The sequence below is a fragment of the Hyperoodon ampullatus genome (genome assembly GCF_949752795.1).
Source record: "Hyperoodon ampullatus genome assembly, chromosome: 18".
NCBI classification, from domain to species: domain Eukaryota; kingdom Metazoa; phylum Chordata; class Mammalia; order Artiodactyla; family Ziphiidae; genus Hyperoodon; species Hyperoodon ampullatus.
The window spans coordinates 14,952,135-14,971,826 of NC_136931.1; the positions used below are offsets into that span (position 1 = coordinate 14,952,135).

Genomic DNA, 19,692 nt, shown 5'->3' on the forward strand with positions numbered 1-19,692 from the left:
CATTTTCCTGCAACCTCTTTATACAAAGGATGAGGAAGAAGGTAGTCTTCTCTCCCTCCCTACTTTTGCTTTGATTATAAATATGTAGCCCACTTAGTTCTCGAGGCAGAGCCCTCTTGCCTGCTCGCCTGTATCCTTCACAAGCATCCTATATTAACAAATCTACATCTTACCTACCGCTTTGCCTCTCGCTGAATTCCTCCTGTGCCGAGACATAAAGAACCTGAGCTTCATTAAGTCGTGGGACGAGTCGTGTGGTTTCAACACATCCAAAACGGAACTCTCCAAGTTTCCCCAAACCTGGTTCTCTCCAGGCTTCCCATCTCAGTAAATGGTACCTCCATGCACCCATCCTTTAAGTTATTCCTCCAAACTACAACCCAGATCTGTCCACTTCTCACCATCAACTCAGCCACCATCACCCCTCACCTGGATTTCTTCAGTAGCTTCCTAACTCATCTCTTGACTGTGCTCTCAGGCCCACGCAGTCCATCTTCCTCACAGAAGCCAGAGTAATCTTTATTTTTTAAAAACGTAAATCAGAGCAAGCCACTCCGTGTTTCAAAACACTTCAATATTTCCCCGTTGCTCTTTGAAAATGAAGATTCGTCACCATGAAGACCCTACACCATCTCCTGCTCCACTTCTCAGCCTCATCTCATGCCCCCTCACTCCGCTCGCAGTGACATTCTCTTTTTTTCATTTAAAAAAATTTTATTGGAGCATAGTTGATTGCAGTGACCCTCTTGTACAGCTCTCTGCATAAGTCAGGGTTTCTCTCTTTCTGGAACATTCTCTCAGCTCTCCTCAAGGCTGCCTCCTTCTCTTCTAGGACTCAACTCAAATGTCCCCTTCCCAGATCTATATAAAGAAACCTGCTCCGTCAAAATTTAGGCGTCAAATTGTCTTCTCTGTTTCTTGCCAGTTCTCCTTTTCCACACACAGTAGAATGGACGCACGGTACAAGGAGAGTTCATTGCTGGATCTCCCGCGCCTGCTAGGCTAGGGGCTCACACATATTCGTTGAAAGAATTCATTAATAGACGGCAATTTTGTATGTTTTTAAATATCCTTCCTTGGCAAAAGAAAAGGCTGCCAATTCTGTGTGGTTCATCATTTTTAAAAAAAACATTTATGAGTCCAGGACTCTTGGATGAACTGGCCTCAAGTCCCCTACGACACAGTTGTTGTAAGGATAGCAGGAGAGGGAGGAAGAGACGGACAGTGGCTGGGGGGCCGGCTGGGTGGCTGAGTGGACGGATGGGTGAGAGAGCGGATGGGTGAACACTCTGGGGAAGCATACCCAAGGTGCTAAGTTGAGAGCACAGTTCCCTAGGCAGCCCATCTTGAGGGGTCGCGAAGCGGATACTCCAGGGCCGACGGGGCACGGCGGGAGGGCGGTAGTCCCCTCCTCTGTGTGTAAAGCAGCAAACCCCGCCAGGCTCGCACCCCACCCAGGCACACGCGCGCCCAGACCCCAGGCCGCGCTCAGCAGCGTCCCTTCCGGCGCGCGCGCTCAAGTGAACGCTCTCCTGGCGCGCAGCGGGGTTAGTGCGCGTGCGCGCAGGTGAGCGTCCCGCCCCCGCCCTGCCCCGCCCCCGGGCTTGGCCACCTGCCGGGGAAACTTGTGGATTGTTGCCCTCGGGTCGCTCTGGGGCGGGGACGCGGAACAGAGCTATGGAACAACCTACGTCGGGGAATCGCGAGTCCCGGGCCCGGCCGAGAGAGCGGGACCCAGACCGGCACCCCCGCTCGGACCGAGACCACCACCCCGAGAGACAGCGGGACAGAGCCGGGGACCGGCGCAGGGAGAGAAACGGGGGCGGACGGAGGGACGGGGACCGGGACAGGGGGAGGGACCGGGAACCCCGCCAGGACAGACACAGGGCCGGGGACCATCGTGGCGGTGAACAAAGAGTTTGGGAACAATCCCGCCAGAGTCGGTCGCGGGACGGACCCCGGCAGCCGACCTGGGACGCGGCCCCGCCCCCCTGGCCCGCGCCTTCGAAAACCCCGGAGCCACCGCCCCTGCGGAAGGAGGGCCTCGGACGCCGAGGACCAGAAAGGTAAGGTGGGGCAGCGAGGGCCCTCTACCTCGCCCCGGAGGAAGCCTGGGTCTGAGGCCAGTCTGCGCGGTTCTGCTGTCCCGGCTACTTGTCCTGGGAATCTGGTTTAAAGGAAGTGCCATTGTTCCCTTTTGAGCTCTTAAAGGTGACCTGGGAGGGAAGGAAGACCTTACAGTGCCCCCCCACACACACACACTCCTTGACCTGAACCTGATGAACAACGCAGAGACCTACCCCCCACCTCCCTCCACCCTCCACCCCCCTGCCCCCCACCCCCCCCTTTAGCAGTGGAAGGACCAGGGACCAGGTAAAGAGGAAGAGAGGACTTCAGGACTAGAAAGGGAAGGGGTGGGAAGGAGATTGGGTGGGTCGGGTTAACCTGAGGCCCCTCGCTGACCCCCACTCACGTGGTCACAGGACTGCCCCTTGGGGCTTCAGACCCTTGTCCTGTGCTCCAAAACCAGCCCTCCCCAAAGTCCCGTTCCCTGGAGACCCGGGCCTAATAAAAGACCAATGAAAAGCTAATAGTTTAATGTGTAATCCCTTCCAGGGGTATATGCATTTCAAAACCAGACAGCTGGGAGAAGATACACTTTTAGCCAAAGAACTGAATGTACCTAAAACTCTGCAAAAAAGGGCAGAGATTTTTTTCCCCCTTTGTCAGTGAGGTCTTTCTGGGCAGCCTCATTCAAATCCCATGATTGTTTCAGACCCCACCCTCTTGAATGAACAAACTTTGCCATCACTGCCTTGTAGAACAGAGTTCCCATAAGGCCTGTGGGGTGAAAGCATCATGACGTTCTGGAAGACTGTGAGCTGGGAGAGGGTAAGGATGGAAGGAAAGAGAGGTGGTGGTCCCAGACCCCACTCCCCCTCTAGGGAAGTGGTCTTTTTTCCATTGCACGTTCCATCCAACTCCACAAATATTACTGAATGCCTAGATTAGATGCCAGGCCAAGAAGGAGACAGGCAGGTACTGGAGTGATGACTGCCTTCTGGTTTTTGCCCTCGTCCCCAGGAGGAGTCCAGGCTCCTCTCTGCTATGGAACTTGGAGGCTTAAGCCTAGTCTCTCTTCTGGTTGTGTCCACACAGCGGGAAAGCTATTATCCTGAGTTTATGTTACATTATCTAGAACTAACTAGCCAAACTGTGACAAAGGGTGTGCCCAGTTACAGTCACAGGCACTGGCCACTGTCTCCCTGCCTAAAGCCACACTGCATTGCAACTGCCAGGCCTGGGAGAATCCAGAGCTTCATGTTTAGGTTTCCTTCTATACTGGTGTCCTGGTCCCCCTGTCCCCACCCCCACCAAGCCCCAAAGCTAGTGAAGGGAATACTTTTGCTTCTTTTGCTCACAGTTGGTGGTTTAAAACCAAGAGTAATTTATTTCTGTCTCTCCTTCACATAACAAGCATGTATTTAATGGATGGGAGGTAGGGCCAGGGACTACAGAGATCTACTCACGGTGTCCACAGGACACTGACAAGTAAACAGGCCAATTTGCAGCACTTGTGAAACATGCCACTCCAGCGGGGGGACAGACACAAAGAGAACAGAACTGGGGCCCTGATTGGGCTCTGGAATGTTTTCTGGAGGAGATAGCCTCAAAGCTGAGTTCTGGAGAAGGAGCAAGAGGCTGTCTCAAGCAGAGAAGTAGTTTCCACGGTGACCTGGAGGCATGGGAATGCGGGTCATCTTTTGGGGCGGGGAGAGGGGCAGTTCACTATGGCTGGGTCTGTGAACATGAGGTTGTGAGTGGAGAGAGATGAGCACGGGCCCTCCCTTGCTGTGCTTAAAGTTTGGACTTTATGGATTTCAAACGCAAAAAATACATGGTGAGATCTATGTTCTAGAAGGATCCCTGGAGCCCAGCTAGTAGAATGCAGCCCCCACCATTCACCACTGAATCTTGGACAAAGCCCAGGATGTGCTGGATAAAGTGATAGGGAAGGGTGGGGTGGGGGGAGGAGAAGGAACAGAATATTCCAGGGCTGGCAGAGGAAGAGGGAGACATGTGAAGATGTCCAAAGTTGTCTGTACCACCCACAGCCTAGAGAATGATTGTGGATTCAACTCCTTCCAAAGTAACAAGGGAAAGAAGAGAATGCCAGCCTGGGCATCAGTCTTGTGAATGCAAACTAGTTTTGAAGAGGGCCTGGTCCTCACTGAACTGAAAAGCTCCCCCAGGTGGCTCCCAGCTACCTGTTAGATACCCCCCACAACACACACACACACCGTCCCCCGCGGGCCAAGCCAGCATGGGAGGCGGGGCTCAGAATTACTGAGATAAGTGACGTGCTTAATTAGCAGAACTGGGCCAAGTGTTTGGAGGCCTTGTATAGCCACTAAACCAGAAAATTCTCTGGAGTATGAAATCTGTGGCAGATTTTCTGTTCTGTGCATTCTTTAATGTCTGAGCCCAGCGTGAGGTGTCCAGAGTTCTAATGCTGAACATGCTATTGAATTTGAAGCCTGCTAATGGCCACACATGTGTTTGATTATAGTGAGCCCACTTCAGGGAGATATCCGCTTTCGACCCCCAGGCCTGGACTTGAGGAAGTGGAATATTACCAGTCAGAGGCTGAAGGGCTCCTGGAATGCCACAAGTGCAGATACCTGTGCACCGGGAGAGGTGAGCCATTTTGAAGGCAGTTTGACCAATTACTTACCATTGCTGGTGGTTCTGGACAGGGTCCGAGACAATGGAGCAAAAATTCAAGGCGACTTCCCTTTTGGTTTCCTCGTATTTTCGTTTTCATACCTGCGTGAAGTTCACACTTTCTAAAGAAGGTTAGGAACATCTGAAAGGGGCGGCTAGGTTTCCTGTGTTTCTCCTCGGAAGGGCCTGGGTGTGGTGAGGCGGTCATGCCTGCAGTTTTCAGAGCCAGCTCTGAGTTGCCGGCTGTCAGAGGGGGACCCCTCTGGCAAGGCGGGCCAAGTTAAAGAGAGATCACCGGAGATGGCAGCCAGGTTGAGCTCATGCCACAGGACGGGAGATCCGATGCCCAAACCTGCCATCATGGCTTTTAAATATTGTTGACTGAGACCCACAGTAAGAAATATGTTTCACATTAAGAACAAGTTCACATGTGCGCGCATGTGCACACACACGTCATGAAACAACACGCCATCACCTACGAAGGGCAGTAACTTCTATTTCACTGAAAACAAACAAAAACAAAAAACCACACTTATTAGAATCCACAGTATGAAGAACACTTAAATAATATCATGCGTCAGCTCCAAATGTGGTTTCCCAGAGTTCCCATCCTAGCACCAGGCCTGGCCTTGCCAACAATGAAGAAAATCTGGTTTGTCAGGGTGAAGAAAATCTTACCCTTATGGCTCACATGATTTGGTAAGAAATTTTCCTCGGCTACCTATGACTAAGAGGGGAAAACTTCTTGGCCTAAGGGGGAGAAATCATGGAACTTATACCTGAAGATGTCTCTCTCTTTTTTTTTAATTAATTTATTTTTGGCTGCATTGGGTCTTCATTGCTGCGTGCGGGCTTTCTCTAGTTGCGGCGAGCGGGGGCTACTCTTCAGTGTGGTGCGCGGGCTTCTCATTGCGGTAGCTTCTCTTGTTGTGGAGCACAGGCTTTAGGTGTGCAGGCTTCAGTAGTTGTGGCACATAGGCTCAGCAGTGGCTTGCAGGCCCTAGGGCATAGGCTCAGTAGTTGTGGCACACGGGCTTAGTTGCTCTGTGGCATGTGGGATCTTCCCGGACCAGGGCTTGAACCCATGTCCCCTGCATTGGCAGGGGGATTCTTAACCACTGTGCCGCCAGGGAAGCCCCTGAAGATGTCTCTTAGAATGATTACAATGAGATACGTTATTACGGGATTATGTAGAACTTTCATTGAAGAGCTCTAGGCAATCCAGGTACAAGAATCCTCACTCTAGTTTACGTATGTTGGCACACCCCGTTGCTTTTAATTCTCTCAACAACTCCTGAGGCTCAGAGAGGTACAGTAAGTTACACAAAGTCACACAGCAGTTAAGTGGAAGAGCTGGAATTGAAAGTTGGAGCCTGACTCTAAGGCCTGAAGTGGTTTATGTGCTTGACCTTCTTTTCTTGATGATATAAATAATAGGAATAAGCCCGAGGCTCTTTAACAGGTTTCTCTCTAGAGGTATTCTTCTTCAGCGATTGATTTACCAAGAGGAGAGGGCAGAGCTTGAGGCCCCTGATTTAGCTTTGATTGCTTCTGGCTATTTGGTTGGGCCTAGATGTTGGGTTTCTGAGTCAAGATAGTGAAAGGATAGTTCAGCAGTCAGAAGCTAACAAATGAGGGCTTATAAAGATCTCTGGATACGCAGGGACCCATATAAATACACAATGCTGTGTTGTGTTGAGAGCAACTGCCATTAAACACTGGGAACTTGTCTCAAACAGGAAATTCACACCTGGGTAAAGGTCACCTGAAGATTTTCAGCCTCGTCTTAGAGTCGATCTTCTGTGATTTCTTTTCCTCATCAGTGAAGTCATGTCCTCCTCCAGCAAACTGGCAAAAATGGGAGGCAGCTGTGGCTCTCTCTAACTTCCTAGGGAGACCCTGCAGTTTGGGCTGAGTCACCCTTAGGAAGTTCAGTGGAACACTGACAAAAATAGATAAGCCCCGAATTCACGGTTATGGGCAAGACTCCTCAGCTGCTAAAAACTTTAAAGGCTGAGGATAAAGATCAGATAAACAGCAAGTACAGACGTCACATGTGCATATCAGATCACTAGGAATCCTGTCATTTATAGGTTGTGTTATAGGTTTATCATCTGGAAGGACTGGTGAGGAATTACAAGTTCCCTGGGGAGGAGGCACATGGCCTGCTCCCCTCCTGGCTCCCTCCCACTTGCATTTGGAGCAGCTTCCCCTTTCCCTTTCGTCCTTTTCCTCTTCCTTGAGACCTTTGGTGCTCAAATCATGATGGAGAAGATCGTAAAAGGAGATCTAGGCCAGTGTAACAAGGAAATTGTGAAGAAGAAAAAAAAAAGGGTGATGTTTGCATTCAACTTGATGCAAGGGCTTGATGTTTGCCTTACTTGCAAACCATCCTTAAAAATTTAATTTCCTTCTCTCTCCAAACGTTGTCATCTCTATAGTCAGTGGTGCTGTCTCTCACTCAGAGCCTGGAGGTTTAGGTTTTGAGATGGCTTCTCACTGCCAGTGGCATTGACTTGTGACCACACTGAAAAGGTTCAGAGGGACAGTGGTGGGGGTTTTGCCCCCCAACTTGCATTCTCCCTCCCCCCTTTATATGCTTTTTTTTTTTTTTTTTTTTTTTCCGGTACGCGGGCGTCTCACTGTTGTGGCTTTCCTGTTGTGGAGCACAGGCTCCGGACGCGCAGGCTCAGCGGCCATGGCTCACGGGCCCAGCCGCTCCGCGGCATGTGGGATCCTCCCGGACTGGGGCATGAACCCGTGTCCCCTGCATCCGCAGGCGGACTCTCAACCACTGCGCCACCAGGGAAGCCCTATATGCTTATTTAATACCCTAACTCAGTGCTTATGGGACTGAGCCTATGTCAGCACGTACAACTCCCAGCTCAGAAGCACCCAGCTTTATATTATGCTGAGAAAAAAAAGCAACACACAGAAGAGTACATTAACTGTATGATTCCATTTGCATGAAATTTGAGAAAGACAAACCTAGTTCCTAATGGCAGAGAGTAGATCAGTGGTGGCCTGAGGAGGAAGGTGAGAGGTTGACCACAAGGGGTGACTAGGGAACTTTCTGGGGTGATGAAAACAGTCTATATCTCGATTATGATTACATGGCATACACAGTTGTCAAAACTTACTAGGCTGTTTGCTTAATGCGGGTCATTTTGTTGTGTATAAGTTATATAACAGTAAAGCTGACTTTAAGGAAAGTAGCCAGCTTTGGTGGAAGATCTGGGGCTCTTTCATCGTCCAAGATAAAGCAGCCAAGGGTCCTGAAAAAATCCAGCCCTGGGAAAATATCACAGCCCAGATTTGCTCTTTAGGGAAACTAAAAGAAAACAAAATTAAACTTTAAAACATAGTTATTGAATTAAAGTCTAAGAACAGTAAAACCAATTATGTTTCTCTAATTCAGTAAGCCTTATAGTTTTGTTTTGTTTTTTTGCGGTACGCAGGCCTCTCACTGTTGTGGCCTCTCCCGTTGCGGAGCACAGGCTCCGGACGCGCAGGCTCAGCGGCCATGGCTCACGGGCCCAGCCGCTCTGTGGCATGTGGGATCTTCCCGGACCGGGGCACGAACCCGTGTCCCCTGCATCGGCAGGTGGACTCTCAACCACTGCGCCACCAGGGAAGCCCAGCCTTATAGGTTTAATTAAGCTAACCTTTCTTATCCCTAATACATGTGAACCATGGTTAACATTCTGATGGATAACTTCCATGCTTTTCTTCTAACATCATTATATTTTTTAAGCACTATGATATAAGCTCCTTCAAATTTGGAGAAATTTCCTCTTTCAAACTGAAGATGGCCACAAAACACATCTAAAGAGGAAATAACTACTTTTCAGTCTTCTTGGCAGGGAAGGGTTCGGGCAGAGAACGTGCTTGCCTTCCATAAAGGACCCCTTTCTTTCTGCTCACTGGCCTGATTTCTGCCCCCATCGTCCTGCAGCCCACCTGGGGCAGGCTGCTTTGCTCTTTTGAGAGTTACCCTTTTCAGTCCAAAGTACCTCTGACATCATTTCTGGAGACCACAGTTCCCTGCTACCATCTAATGCTAATCATGCAGCTTTGGCTGCTCAGGCCTTCCAGGGGGCAGGATAAGGAGCTGGCTGTGGTGTGAGCTGCCACGGGGAAGATAAGCCTGAAGGTGGAAGTCTCCAAGCGCAAAGTAGCATCTCTCAAAATGGTAACACACCCTTCTTTTGCAGCCTGCTGCCAAATGCTGGAGGTTCTCCTGAACTTGCTGATCCTGGCCTGCAGCTCTGTGTCTTACAGTTCCACAGGGGGCTACACGGGCATCACCAGCCTGGGGGGCATTTACTACTACCAGTACGGAGGGGCTTACAGTGGTTTCGATGGTGCTGACGGGGAGAAAGCGCAGCAGCTGGACGTCCAGTTCTACCAGCTAAAGCTGCCCATGGTCACCGTGGCTATGGCCTGCAGCGGAGCCCTCATGGCCTTCTGCTGCCTCCTCATCGCCGTGGGCGTCCTGCGGGTCCCGTGGCATTGCCCCCTATGGCTGGTGATCGAAGGCTTGTTGGACGTGCTCATTGCCGGGGCTTACATCCCAGCCTTGTACTTCTACTTCCACTACCTCTCGGCTGCCTACGCCTCTCCCGTGTGTAAGGAGAGGGAGGCGCTGTATCAGAGGAAAGGATACAGTGGCTTCAGCTGCAGTTTCCACGGGGGAGACATAGGTGCTGGAATCTTTGCTGCCCTGGGCATTGGGGTTTTTGCCCTGGGGGCCGTGCTGGCCATCAGGGGTTACCGAAAGGTTAGGAAGCTGAAAGAGAAGCCTGCGGAAATGCTGGAGTTTTAGGCTTTTTAAAACGTTCCAAAAAACTTGAGGGATGGAAGTTACTATGAACCACTGTCTTTCGTGGAATATTTTGTTGTAGAACTTGCCAACCCTTGGAAAGTAACAGACCGATTTTAGTTTGCTGGGCCTAGCTCCAGGGTACATGGAGCAGCACTGCCTGATGTAATAAACCCTGGTTCTGGAGCCCTCTGTTGGTGAGGGACCAACCAAAATTACTTTAAAAAACAAAAACAAAACAACAACAAAAAACAACCAAAACTAGAGCCCGAGACCCACAAGGAAAAGGCATATGCTGCAGCAAAGTGCACTTCTTGAGTGAATAAAGGGAGATAACCAAGTGAATTTGAAGAACCTCATCCTCAAAGTTCATGAAAAGCCACACAGACATGAAAAAACATTTCAGCCTGAAGTTCTCTAAACACAGCGGTCTTAAGCAGATTAGCCTCGAATTTTTTCCTCACTGAACTCTAGGCCCTTGACTTCTTTAATGCTCTGGATGGCAGGGGTTGGGGATGCCTGGGAAACTGCTGCTGTAAGATACAAGCTGGAGGGAGACGTGGGCTGAGGAAAGAGGAATCAGATTAATTCACTGGGCCGCAAAGGAGGTATTCTAACAAGCCCCTTACAATGGGCTTGAAAGCTCAATAAGTGTTTTGTACCTCTTGTAAATGTACCATTGTACGACGAATTCAACCCGACATCTGGAATTCAGGATCCATCCAAAATTAAAGAAAGTAAAATCTTTCCCAGGATAAGTATGCTACTTTTGGCCAGACAACTTCATGGGTTCTTACTGCATGTTAAGTTAGGATTTATGGCCCATTATAATATATTCTTGGTACAAGTGAATATGTTCTTTGCTTTATGTGACTCCAATAAAAATCCAAAGAAAAATTTTAATTTGGAGGTGATGGTTCTCTTTACATTTATAATATTATTTTCTTGTCACATTTAAAAGGTGAGTTGGTTTTACAAAAGGAAATACATATAGTTGCTTGTATATGATTAGAAAACTTCTTGAAGAATATATAAGAATGTATTAACAGTATCTGCTTCTGGAGAGGAAATTAAAAAAATTTTTTTTCATTTTATGTAAGACTTGACTGCACGTCTTAGTCTTATTTTAGAAAAAAATGTTTTAATTTGATTTGCTTTCCTCAGTTTTTTCACATTTACAGTGAAAAGGCAGATAGTAGATGTTTAGTTAAGCAGAGTACTAAATGATCAGCCACAAAAGCAGCCTCACCCAAAAAGAGGCTATTTTGCAATAAAAATCTCCTGTCTGTTTCAGTTTCCACTTCCCCCTACAGTTTATCCCTCTCCATAGGGATAAACTGCTAGCTCTAGTAGGCCACTCTTTTCTCCTGATGTCTGTGAATCTTTCTGCACTAACAGCATGCTTGGAAATACTTGAACCTGTTCGATGTTTTCAGCAAAGCCAGGTCAGGCCTGGCTGCTGCTCTGATAATATCCAGTGGCCATACTTCTTCATCATTGGCCCCAGCAACAGACCATTATTTCTCTTGATTGTTGCAGTCAGTGGAGTAGTTGACAAGATCTATCAATAGATATATTACATTTCAGCCTGGCAGATATGTGCTGCGTGGATTATGCCGCTGCTGTTTTGGCAGAATCTTGTCCCAGAAGGAAACATTCAGGTTGCCCACATCTTGTAGTAGCACAGTATCCCTGCTTCCCTTCAGGGGGTGAGAGATTAACTGCATGCAGAAGGAAAACCAAGGCAGAGAAAGGTGTTGGGTGGGGGAGATAGCTACTCCCCGTGAATTAGAATGATGTCTGGGTCAATTAATTTGCGCTGCTTGTAGGGAGAGAGTAGCCAGTAGCTTATGGTGCCTGGGAGGAGAGTGGGCCGTTCTGGTCTGATGTTATTTTCAGATTTAAATTAGAGGAATGTAACTTCTTAACTGTCAGAGCCCTTAACTGCTGCGTTCCACGGACCTCCTAGGAATTTGTGTGGGCCCAGCAGGAGATGGAATCAGCAAGCCCAGTAGCTGTTGCCTAAGTACATTAGACATACTGGTCTTTAGCTGCCCAGTTTATAAACGTTGTGGTACCCCCTTGTGTATTGCAGGGTTTTCCTGACTTCTGGGAAACCATGCTTTTCATAAATTTGTCCCTTTTCTTCTTCTTCTTTTTTTTATATATTTATTTATTTATTTTGGCTGCACCGGGTCTTAATTGTGGCATGTGGGATCTAGGTCCCCAACCAGGGATTGAACGCCAGGCCCCCTGCATTGGGAGCGTGGAGTTTTCCCCACTGGACACCAAGGAAGTCCCTGTCCCTTTTCTTCTTAAATCTCTTACTAATCCCCCCCCCCTTTTTTGGGGGGTGCATTGGGTCTTCATTGTTGCGCACGGGCTTTCTCTAGTTGTGGCGAGCGGGGGCTACTCTTCATTTCAGTGCCCAGGCTTCTCATTGTGATGGCTACTCTTGTTGTGGAGCACAAGCTCTGTGCGCCCAGGCTTCATTAGTTGCAGCACATGGGCTCAGTATTTGTGGCATGCGGGCTCAATAGTTGTGGCATGCAGGCTCTAGAGCACAGGCTCAGTAGTTGTGGCTCACGGGCTTAGTTGCTCTGCGGCATGTGGGATCTTCCTGGACCAGGGATCGAACCCGTGTCCCCTGCGTTGGCAGGTGGATTCTTGACCACTGCACCACCAGGGAAGTCCCCTCTCCTTCCATTTTATATATGTTACTGGGTTGCATCACCATCCACTTGTATAACATTTTAAAATTTTCCAGGTATTTTCACATACCTGCTTTCATTTGGGCCTCATCCCAGCCCTGTGGGATAAGACAGGGAGGCATTACCTTCATTTGTCAGATGAAGTATCTGAGGCTTAGTGTCAGTGACTTGGGCACGGTCACAAGGCAGTAAAGAGCGGGGATGTGAGCCTGGCATTCCCACTCTAGGTTCATATGCTTTTCTCTTCATTCTCATCTCTGACCCCTGAGAGAACAACAGGAGACCTTCTCCCAGGAAGACGCCTAACGAGAGGCTGGGGCCCCTGTCAGTGACAAATGAAAGGTGACTTTGGACAAGTCGACATTCATCTCCATTCACCTGTTGGCTTCTGCTGCCTCGTGGCATTTGCGGGTTCCTTAAACTTGTAAGAACCCCCCCAAGTGAACAGGTCAAGTATCCAGCAGTAGGATCCTGGCTGAATAGACTGGTCCACCCACACAGCGGGCTTGGAGGCCACGTAACAGAGCATGTGGACACTGTAGGAGCTGATCTGAAAACATCTCCAGGAAGAGTAAAGCACAATGCAGAGCAGTGTGTGTGGTGTCCTCCCTGTGACACAAGCAGGGAAAGGGGGGATGAAATTCAGATTTGAGTGTTTTTACTTGCATAAACGAATGCTGGAAAGTTATATTAGAAAATAATGAAAGTGGTTGGGGGTAGAGAACAGGGTGGACAGGGACATGGGTGATTTTTCTCAGTTTATGCCCTTTTATGTCATTTTGATTTTTTTTAAACTTTAAAATTTGAAATAATTATAGATTCACAAAACATTGCTAATATAAAACAAAGACCCTGTGTATCCTTAACCCGGTTTTCCCCAGTGGTGACTACAGTACAAAATCACAACCAGGAAATTGACACTCTCCAGAGCTTAGTTAGATTTCACCAGTGTTACATGCACTCATGTCTGTGTGAGTGTAGGTCTGTGCGGTTTTATCACCTGTGTAGATTCGTGTGACCACTGCCACCATCAGCTACAGAACTGTTCCATCACTGGAACATCCCTACGCTCCCCACTTACAGTCACACCCATCCCCCTCCCGCTCCCACAATCCCACTCCTCCCTGACAACCACTAATCTGTTCACATTTTGAGACTGTTATGTAAATAGAATCATACAGTATGTAACCTTTTGAGACTGGCTTTTTTCACTCATCATGAATCTCTTGAGATCCATCTGAGCTGTTCCGAGTATCAGCAGCTCATTCCTTTTCATTGCTGAGTAGAGTTTCCCCTGGGGATGGCTGTACCAGATTGTTGAACCATTCGCCCACTGGAGGGCATTAGGGTTTACTGTGACATCTGTGTACATGTTTTTGTGTAGACCGAAGTTTTCATTTCTTTAGGATGAATGCTCAGGGGTACAGTTGCAAGGTCACATGGTAAGTGTATGTATAGTTTTTAAAGTAATGGCCAAAAGTTTTTCCACAGTGGCATTTTGATTTTCAAACATGAGTATTAAAAAACAAACACCAAGGATGTTGAGTCTGACCTCACAATCAGGTGGTATTTCTCTTGCCTGACCTAGAGAGCTTTCCTGGGTGAGTGACGTCAGTGTTAAATTCCCAATCTCTCTCCTCCTAGGTGTGATACAGATAGTGGAGGTGATATTGAATGGGATGGTTCTCATGTGTATCGTGGCCTCCTACTTTGTCCTTGCTGGATTCAGTGCCAGCTTTACCAGCGGCGGTGGCTTTGGGAACAACTATTACTCACCGTTTGAGGGCACTGAGCTGGAGCAGGTTCGGCAGCTGGACCAGCAGTACACGATCCTCCGGGCGCCCCTGATATACAGCGGCGTGGCTGTTTCTCTGGGGCTGGGTGTCCTCACCTTGGGTGTTTTACTCCAAGGAGCCAAGAGTCTAAACAAACTGCCGGGGAAGTGGCTCCTCTTGGAGGCCGCCTTCAGCCTCCTCGCGGCATTGGGCTACTGCGTAGGCATCGGCATTTACCTCTACGCAGCCTTGCGGATCAATGCCACAGACACCTGCAGGACAAGAGAGAGGGTCTATGCCCGCAGGGGTCTCACCTGGGTGAACTGCCAGCTGGCAGGCACTGACGGAGCAGCAGCCACCTTTGCTTGTCTTCTGGTGGTGATGTATGGCGCCAGCGTGGTGCTGGCCCTGCGGAGCTACCGAGAACAGAAGCACTACAAGGACAGCCAAGAACAGCACAGCAATTATAATGATGCACCAGAATACCTGTGGTCTGGGATACTCTGAGATCTACTACTGGAACCTAAAAGTCAACCCAGCTCCCTTGTTTCTCTCAAAAACCACATTACACAAATGTGGTTTTCATGTACTTGATTTTATAAATGTTCCCTTTGGCACCAATGCAAAGCTAGATGATCATCCCATTTTTCTATCAATGTCTTTGTTGGCTGAGAGCTAGAAAAAAATACCTCCACCTTCGCTACAAAGAGCAACATTGGAAGTTTGCATATACGCTTATGGTTTGGCTGTCTTACCAAATGGTAAGGTAATAATCCTAGCTAAGTAGCCAGAGAAATTCTGAAAGATGAGAACAACACATCAGGGGTAGCAGGCCCAGTGTTACAGTGGAAATAGCTTGCCTGACCGAACTAAAGTCACTAAGAAAAACATGAAATTTCCCCCTGTATTTGATCCCAGGGGAATGATTATAAAGCATTTGTGTGATTAGATTCCAAATGAGTAATTACATTCTGGCTCTCTCCTGGAGGAAAACTCTCCTGCCCATTCGACAGTATACCATGACTGCATGGGTCCCAGAGGCTGGATCCCTGAAACCTGAAGACAGGTAGGTGCTTTTAGCATGCATGTTCCTCCTCGGGATTCCTGGGGTAGGGCTCAGATAAAATGGTTTTTGCCACCTTGCCAAGCTAGTTGCTTTCTTGTTTCAAGTCATTTGATTGGAATTCCCTTTCCTGAAATATTTTATAATTTCCTGACATATGACGCCTCCAAATAGTGAGAAATAAAATTCATAAACTTCTTAAACGTGTTATTCAGCTGAGCACAAAGATAAAGCAGTTGATTTTACTAGACTATACAGGCATTCTGGAGCCTTCTTTATTTCTGCATCCCTTCCAGCGCCCTACGGAGTAGGCCTTCAGAGGTCGATTGTAATCTCTCACAATTCTGAATTGTTTCCATATGTAACAGATCATTAACACTGAATCTCAAAAATAAAGTTCTTTCAGTAATTTTAACCTAAAGTTTTATAGCTGTTCTTATACTTTACAACTAGTCTCAGATATTCCGTTCATGTAAGATGCAACTAGGAATATACATGTTCTTATTATAAAGGGTAGTTTTTCTAGTTGTCATCTGTTTTTTATAACATTGTTTTATTTCCATATTATAAATGAGATTAAACTATTAATAAGTTCAAACCAAATTTTTAGTACATTTCTAAAAATAGCAATTTTGACAGAAATCTCAGACTGTCTATACAGTTAGTAAGAAATCAGTAAACGTAAGCCCGTTTCAATGTATGCCAAAGTGGCTATTAAAAAAATTCAGTCAATGTCATTTTCCTCTGATGTGTGTTGGCCGTTTTTACCCCTGCATGTTTGCTGACTCTTTTCCCTGGAATATATTACCTTTCCTCTCTCCTCTTAAATCTTCCCTATTGCTAGCTCGTATAGAACCTATCCAAGGTGAAGGATCCAAACTAAACCTCAAACAGAAATGAGAAAATATCTAGATTCTACTTTTACAAAAAGTAAAGCTTGGAGGAAAACAACAACTAGAAGTCTACACTGCTAGCTTCAAATACAAACACCAGTGCCACAGAAAGCTGCTTCTGCTCCACCACCTTAGCCCGAGGCAGTGGCTGGAGTCCCACAGTTTTCACTGAGTGGTAAGACAAGTTTAACAGCAGCAAAAATCAAACAACCCATTTCCCACCTGAACCCCCCAAAAGACTTCCCAACACACACTATTCTCATCTAGGATTTATTCCCTGAAACATACCCTGAGTAGATCTTTGCCTGTGTCTGGGTCCAGGGCTTGGAAAAATGAGGACTTTGGCCACTGCGACCCCAGTGTGGTGCACTGGCCAGCTCAGGTCCTCTCACATCACTGTAGCGACATTCAAAATGCCTTAGCAAAACTTGCCTTAGTTACTACCACTTGGCAGGTTGGCAGGTCAAGATTTCTTACTCACATTTTACAGATGAAATGAAAGTTCAAGAAGGCTAAGTGGCTCACCCAATGGTTGACATTTCATTGAGTGTTCACCGTGCTGGGTCCAGTACTGAGCTAAGGAAGCATTTGTTGACATCATCTCATTTTAGCTCACAGCTGTTGAGAGAGAGACCATTATCTCCATTTAACAATCGAGAAAAAAACACCTGCCTTGGAGAGGTGAACTTGCCTAAAGTCATATCTTTTTAAGTAGCGGAGGAAAAACTCAGACCCAGTGAATCACACACGGGAAAGTGTCCTGAGTGACTAACGTGCTCTTGTGGTGTGGACGTACCAGGGAGACAGTATCACACGAAGGAGAGAACAACCCAGAGAGGTTCACTTCTGCCACCCTGCAGGCAGGTGTGTGTGTCATGGAACCGAGGTATGAAAGTAGACGGTGGCATTGAGCCCAGCACATTGGAGGTACTCGAGGAACAGTTGGTGGACCAAGGTTTCAAAATTTCGTTCTGCTCAACGAGGAGGAAACCAGCAAAATGAGTTCAACTGGGCCTTTATTTGAAGTGAGAGGTAGCTAATCTTGCTTGGAAGTCCAGAGATTATGGGAGACAACCAATGGGGAGAGGGAAGGGGAACAATTCAGAGACTTAGCGAGATTAGACGTACGCTGTGAGCCAAAACTCACCACTGTCTTAAACTCTAACACCAAAGCCATTAGGACAGACAAGATGGCCAGATTACCCACTTAGTTCCTCTGTATCACTGGTAGTTCTGTGGTTTAAGAAGAGCTGTAGATTATTTACAAATTAAGTTCCCTCTAGTCAGCTAATAACCTGCATGGAAATAAGGACCATGCTTCCTGTCTTTGGGATTTCTTTAAACATATAAACCAAGTCAGAATATAATATTTCTTAATGTAAAAAATCTTTATTGCTATTTCAGCTTAAATGGTGATCAAAAATATTTATTCTTGCCTTAACTCACAGCTTCATAGAGTGTTATGGAACGTGGCTTCATTTGTTATCTTCCCCTACAGTAAGAAAAAGCAGAAAAATCCTAAAGGTGCTTTTGGTTAAGAAACTAATTTCACATACAAGTTAGAGAAAATTACAGTTTCATGCTAAAATAAAGTACTTATAAAATAACAGGTACTCCATTTTAAAACAAAGCCATGAAAAAGATTCCATTTTATTTTATTTATTATTATTGTTATTTATTATTATTATTTTTTTTACAAACAATAGATCTGCTGCAACATGCTCTGGCTCATATTATTGAATTAAAAAATTTAACACATTTCAAAAATATCAAAAATACACTATAATGAGTCTTAGGACTACAATATGACAATGATTGCACAAAACCATAAGATATGAACTCACTGTCTGGAGGACATCCACTGGCAACAGTGAGAGAAAACCCTACAGCTTCTGGGAGAAGTGCGTGAAATTTTGAAGGAGCTTATGTGTGATTGAATGATCATCAAATGAGGGAAACAGAGCAGGATTTACTGTAGCTGCTTTTCTCAACCCAGGAAGTGCTTACCCAACTATGGGGCAAAAGTCACTAACTGGAGAGAAAGATTAACTTGCCATTGGGGGAGTCTGAAAGTCCCCACCCAGAGGGAAGTAAAAAGTGACACAAGACAGTTCTATAGTGATGCTGAGGACATCACTGAATGGCTTGGAGACTATTTAATAATTGGTACATTTATCAATAACAGCCAAGTGCTCCCTTATGGAGGTCTCTTCATGAGTAATTATTGAGTAGATAGAGAAGGTGAGCCTGTGGCTTCCAAGTACCTGCTTTTGCTGAAAGCCTACATGGAAAGAAGGGCATCGTTTGATATTCAGCAGATCAGCCAAACCTCACTGGCTCCATCTCCTAGAAAATAGCACCCAATGATTACCAAGCTGCTTGTGTTGGCTCTTCTATACACCAGGAAAATGAATTCATCAACTTATTGCACACACACACTCTACAGTAGTATAATAAAGCCCTCTCTTGTAATGAGGAGTGGTAAGTCAGTGACTCTATGGTAGCACGGCAGATTTATGACATACTAGCGTTCAAATGGATTTTCAATCCATTTGGATAAAAATAAAAATACCATGGCTGCCAAGACTTGTGTATTTTTCTTTCTTCCATGGGACTCCTGGACTGCTCCCATTAAGCAGGAGTGTTCTTTCAGAAATCCTCTTAAACGTCTCTATTAAATGGGAGGTACGCACGAGGACCTGAGAATCATGCAGAGGCCGGGATCTCTGGGCTAGAGATCAACGGGCCTCTGCCCACCTGGGGCACATATCCTCTGGGTGAAGTCCTGGGAAGTAGGTTACATTCACCTGGAGACAGATTACTGGCTTTCACCACCCGACAACCTAATCAGATCACACAATAACTGTAAATGACTTCATAGGTCAAAAGAGTTCTGTGTATTTTTGGTGATGGGCTATGGCCTTGTCATCCCCTGTTTTAACAAAGAGCAATTATAGAGGGAAATGAATCAAAGGAAGTTACAAAAAAAGAGTAGTCAGTTTTGGTGTAGCCTATATTAAAGGTTTTCATACAACCTAACATTTCCTGAACATAAATCTACCACATAAAAGAACATTTGGAACTTTAGGGTCCTGCTGACTAAAAAGTGAATACATTTACTTTTAGTAAAGTCATTTCATAACTGGGTTTTGTGGTGGTTCCAACTAGTAGGGTGGGAAACAAAGACAAGAAAAGGTTCACAGATAAAGGGTAATTTTTAAAAGACTATACTATTAAAGTGGTATATTCCCAAAATAATTTCCAACACTGTCATCTTGGGTTTTTTCCTTCATTTTCATTCCCCCCCCAATTTTTCTATTAAAAAGTAAGGCAGCAACACACTACTGTTCCCATCATTCTTACAGCACCTGAACTTTGCATGAACCACTATGTTCCCCACTTCAAATCAAGACCTGAGTTCTAAAATTCTGCAGTAGCTAACCAGTAGTTTGACACAGAAAAGTTTGTGTTCCTGGTAATTTGGGGACTCAAATTCAGATCCTTGATGGGTTGAACACTAGACAGCCATTGGTATGGAACCCCCCCAAGAGTGCACCCCACTGACACATGCACATGGGTACGGGGCCTCTGAGAAGATGAGGATACATAACCATTTGTGGAGTGGTCATCTGGTTTTCTACCACTGCTTTAACAAAACATCCCCCCGCCCAAAAAAAAAAAAAAAAAGACAAATATATGTAGA

General features: G+C 46.5%; 1 protein-coding gene across 2 annotated transcripts; it reads left to right on the plus strand.

Moving 5' to 3' along the window:
* Positions 1–1,677: 1,677 nt before the first annotated feature.
* On the plus strand, positions 1,678–14,540 carry MARVELD3 (MARVEL domain containing 3; the record flags this gene model as incomplete). 2 transcript variants are annotated; one of them, XM_079723410.1, is made up of 3 exons in its annotated part: positions 1,678–2,066; positions 4,571–4,698; positions 13,903–14,540. In XM_079723410.1, the coding sequence occupies 3 exons, from the start codon at positions 1,678–1,680 to the stop codon at positions 14,538–14,540; spliced, it is 1,155 nt and encodes a 384-aa protein (XP_079579536.1). The 2 variants fall into 2 exon arrangements, with proteins under 2 accessions (XP_079579536.1, XP_079579537.1); XM_079723411.1 differs by lacking the exon at positions 13,903–14,540 and adding an exon at positions 8,940–9,550.
* Positions 14,541–19,692: the final 5,152 nt, after the last annotated feature.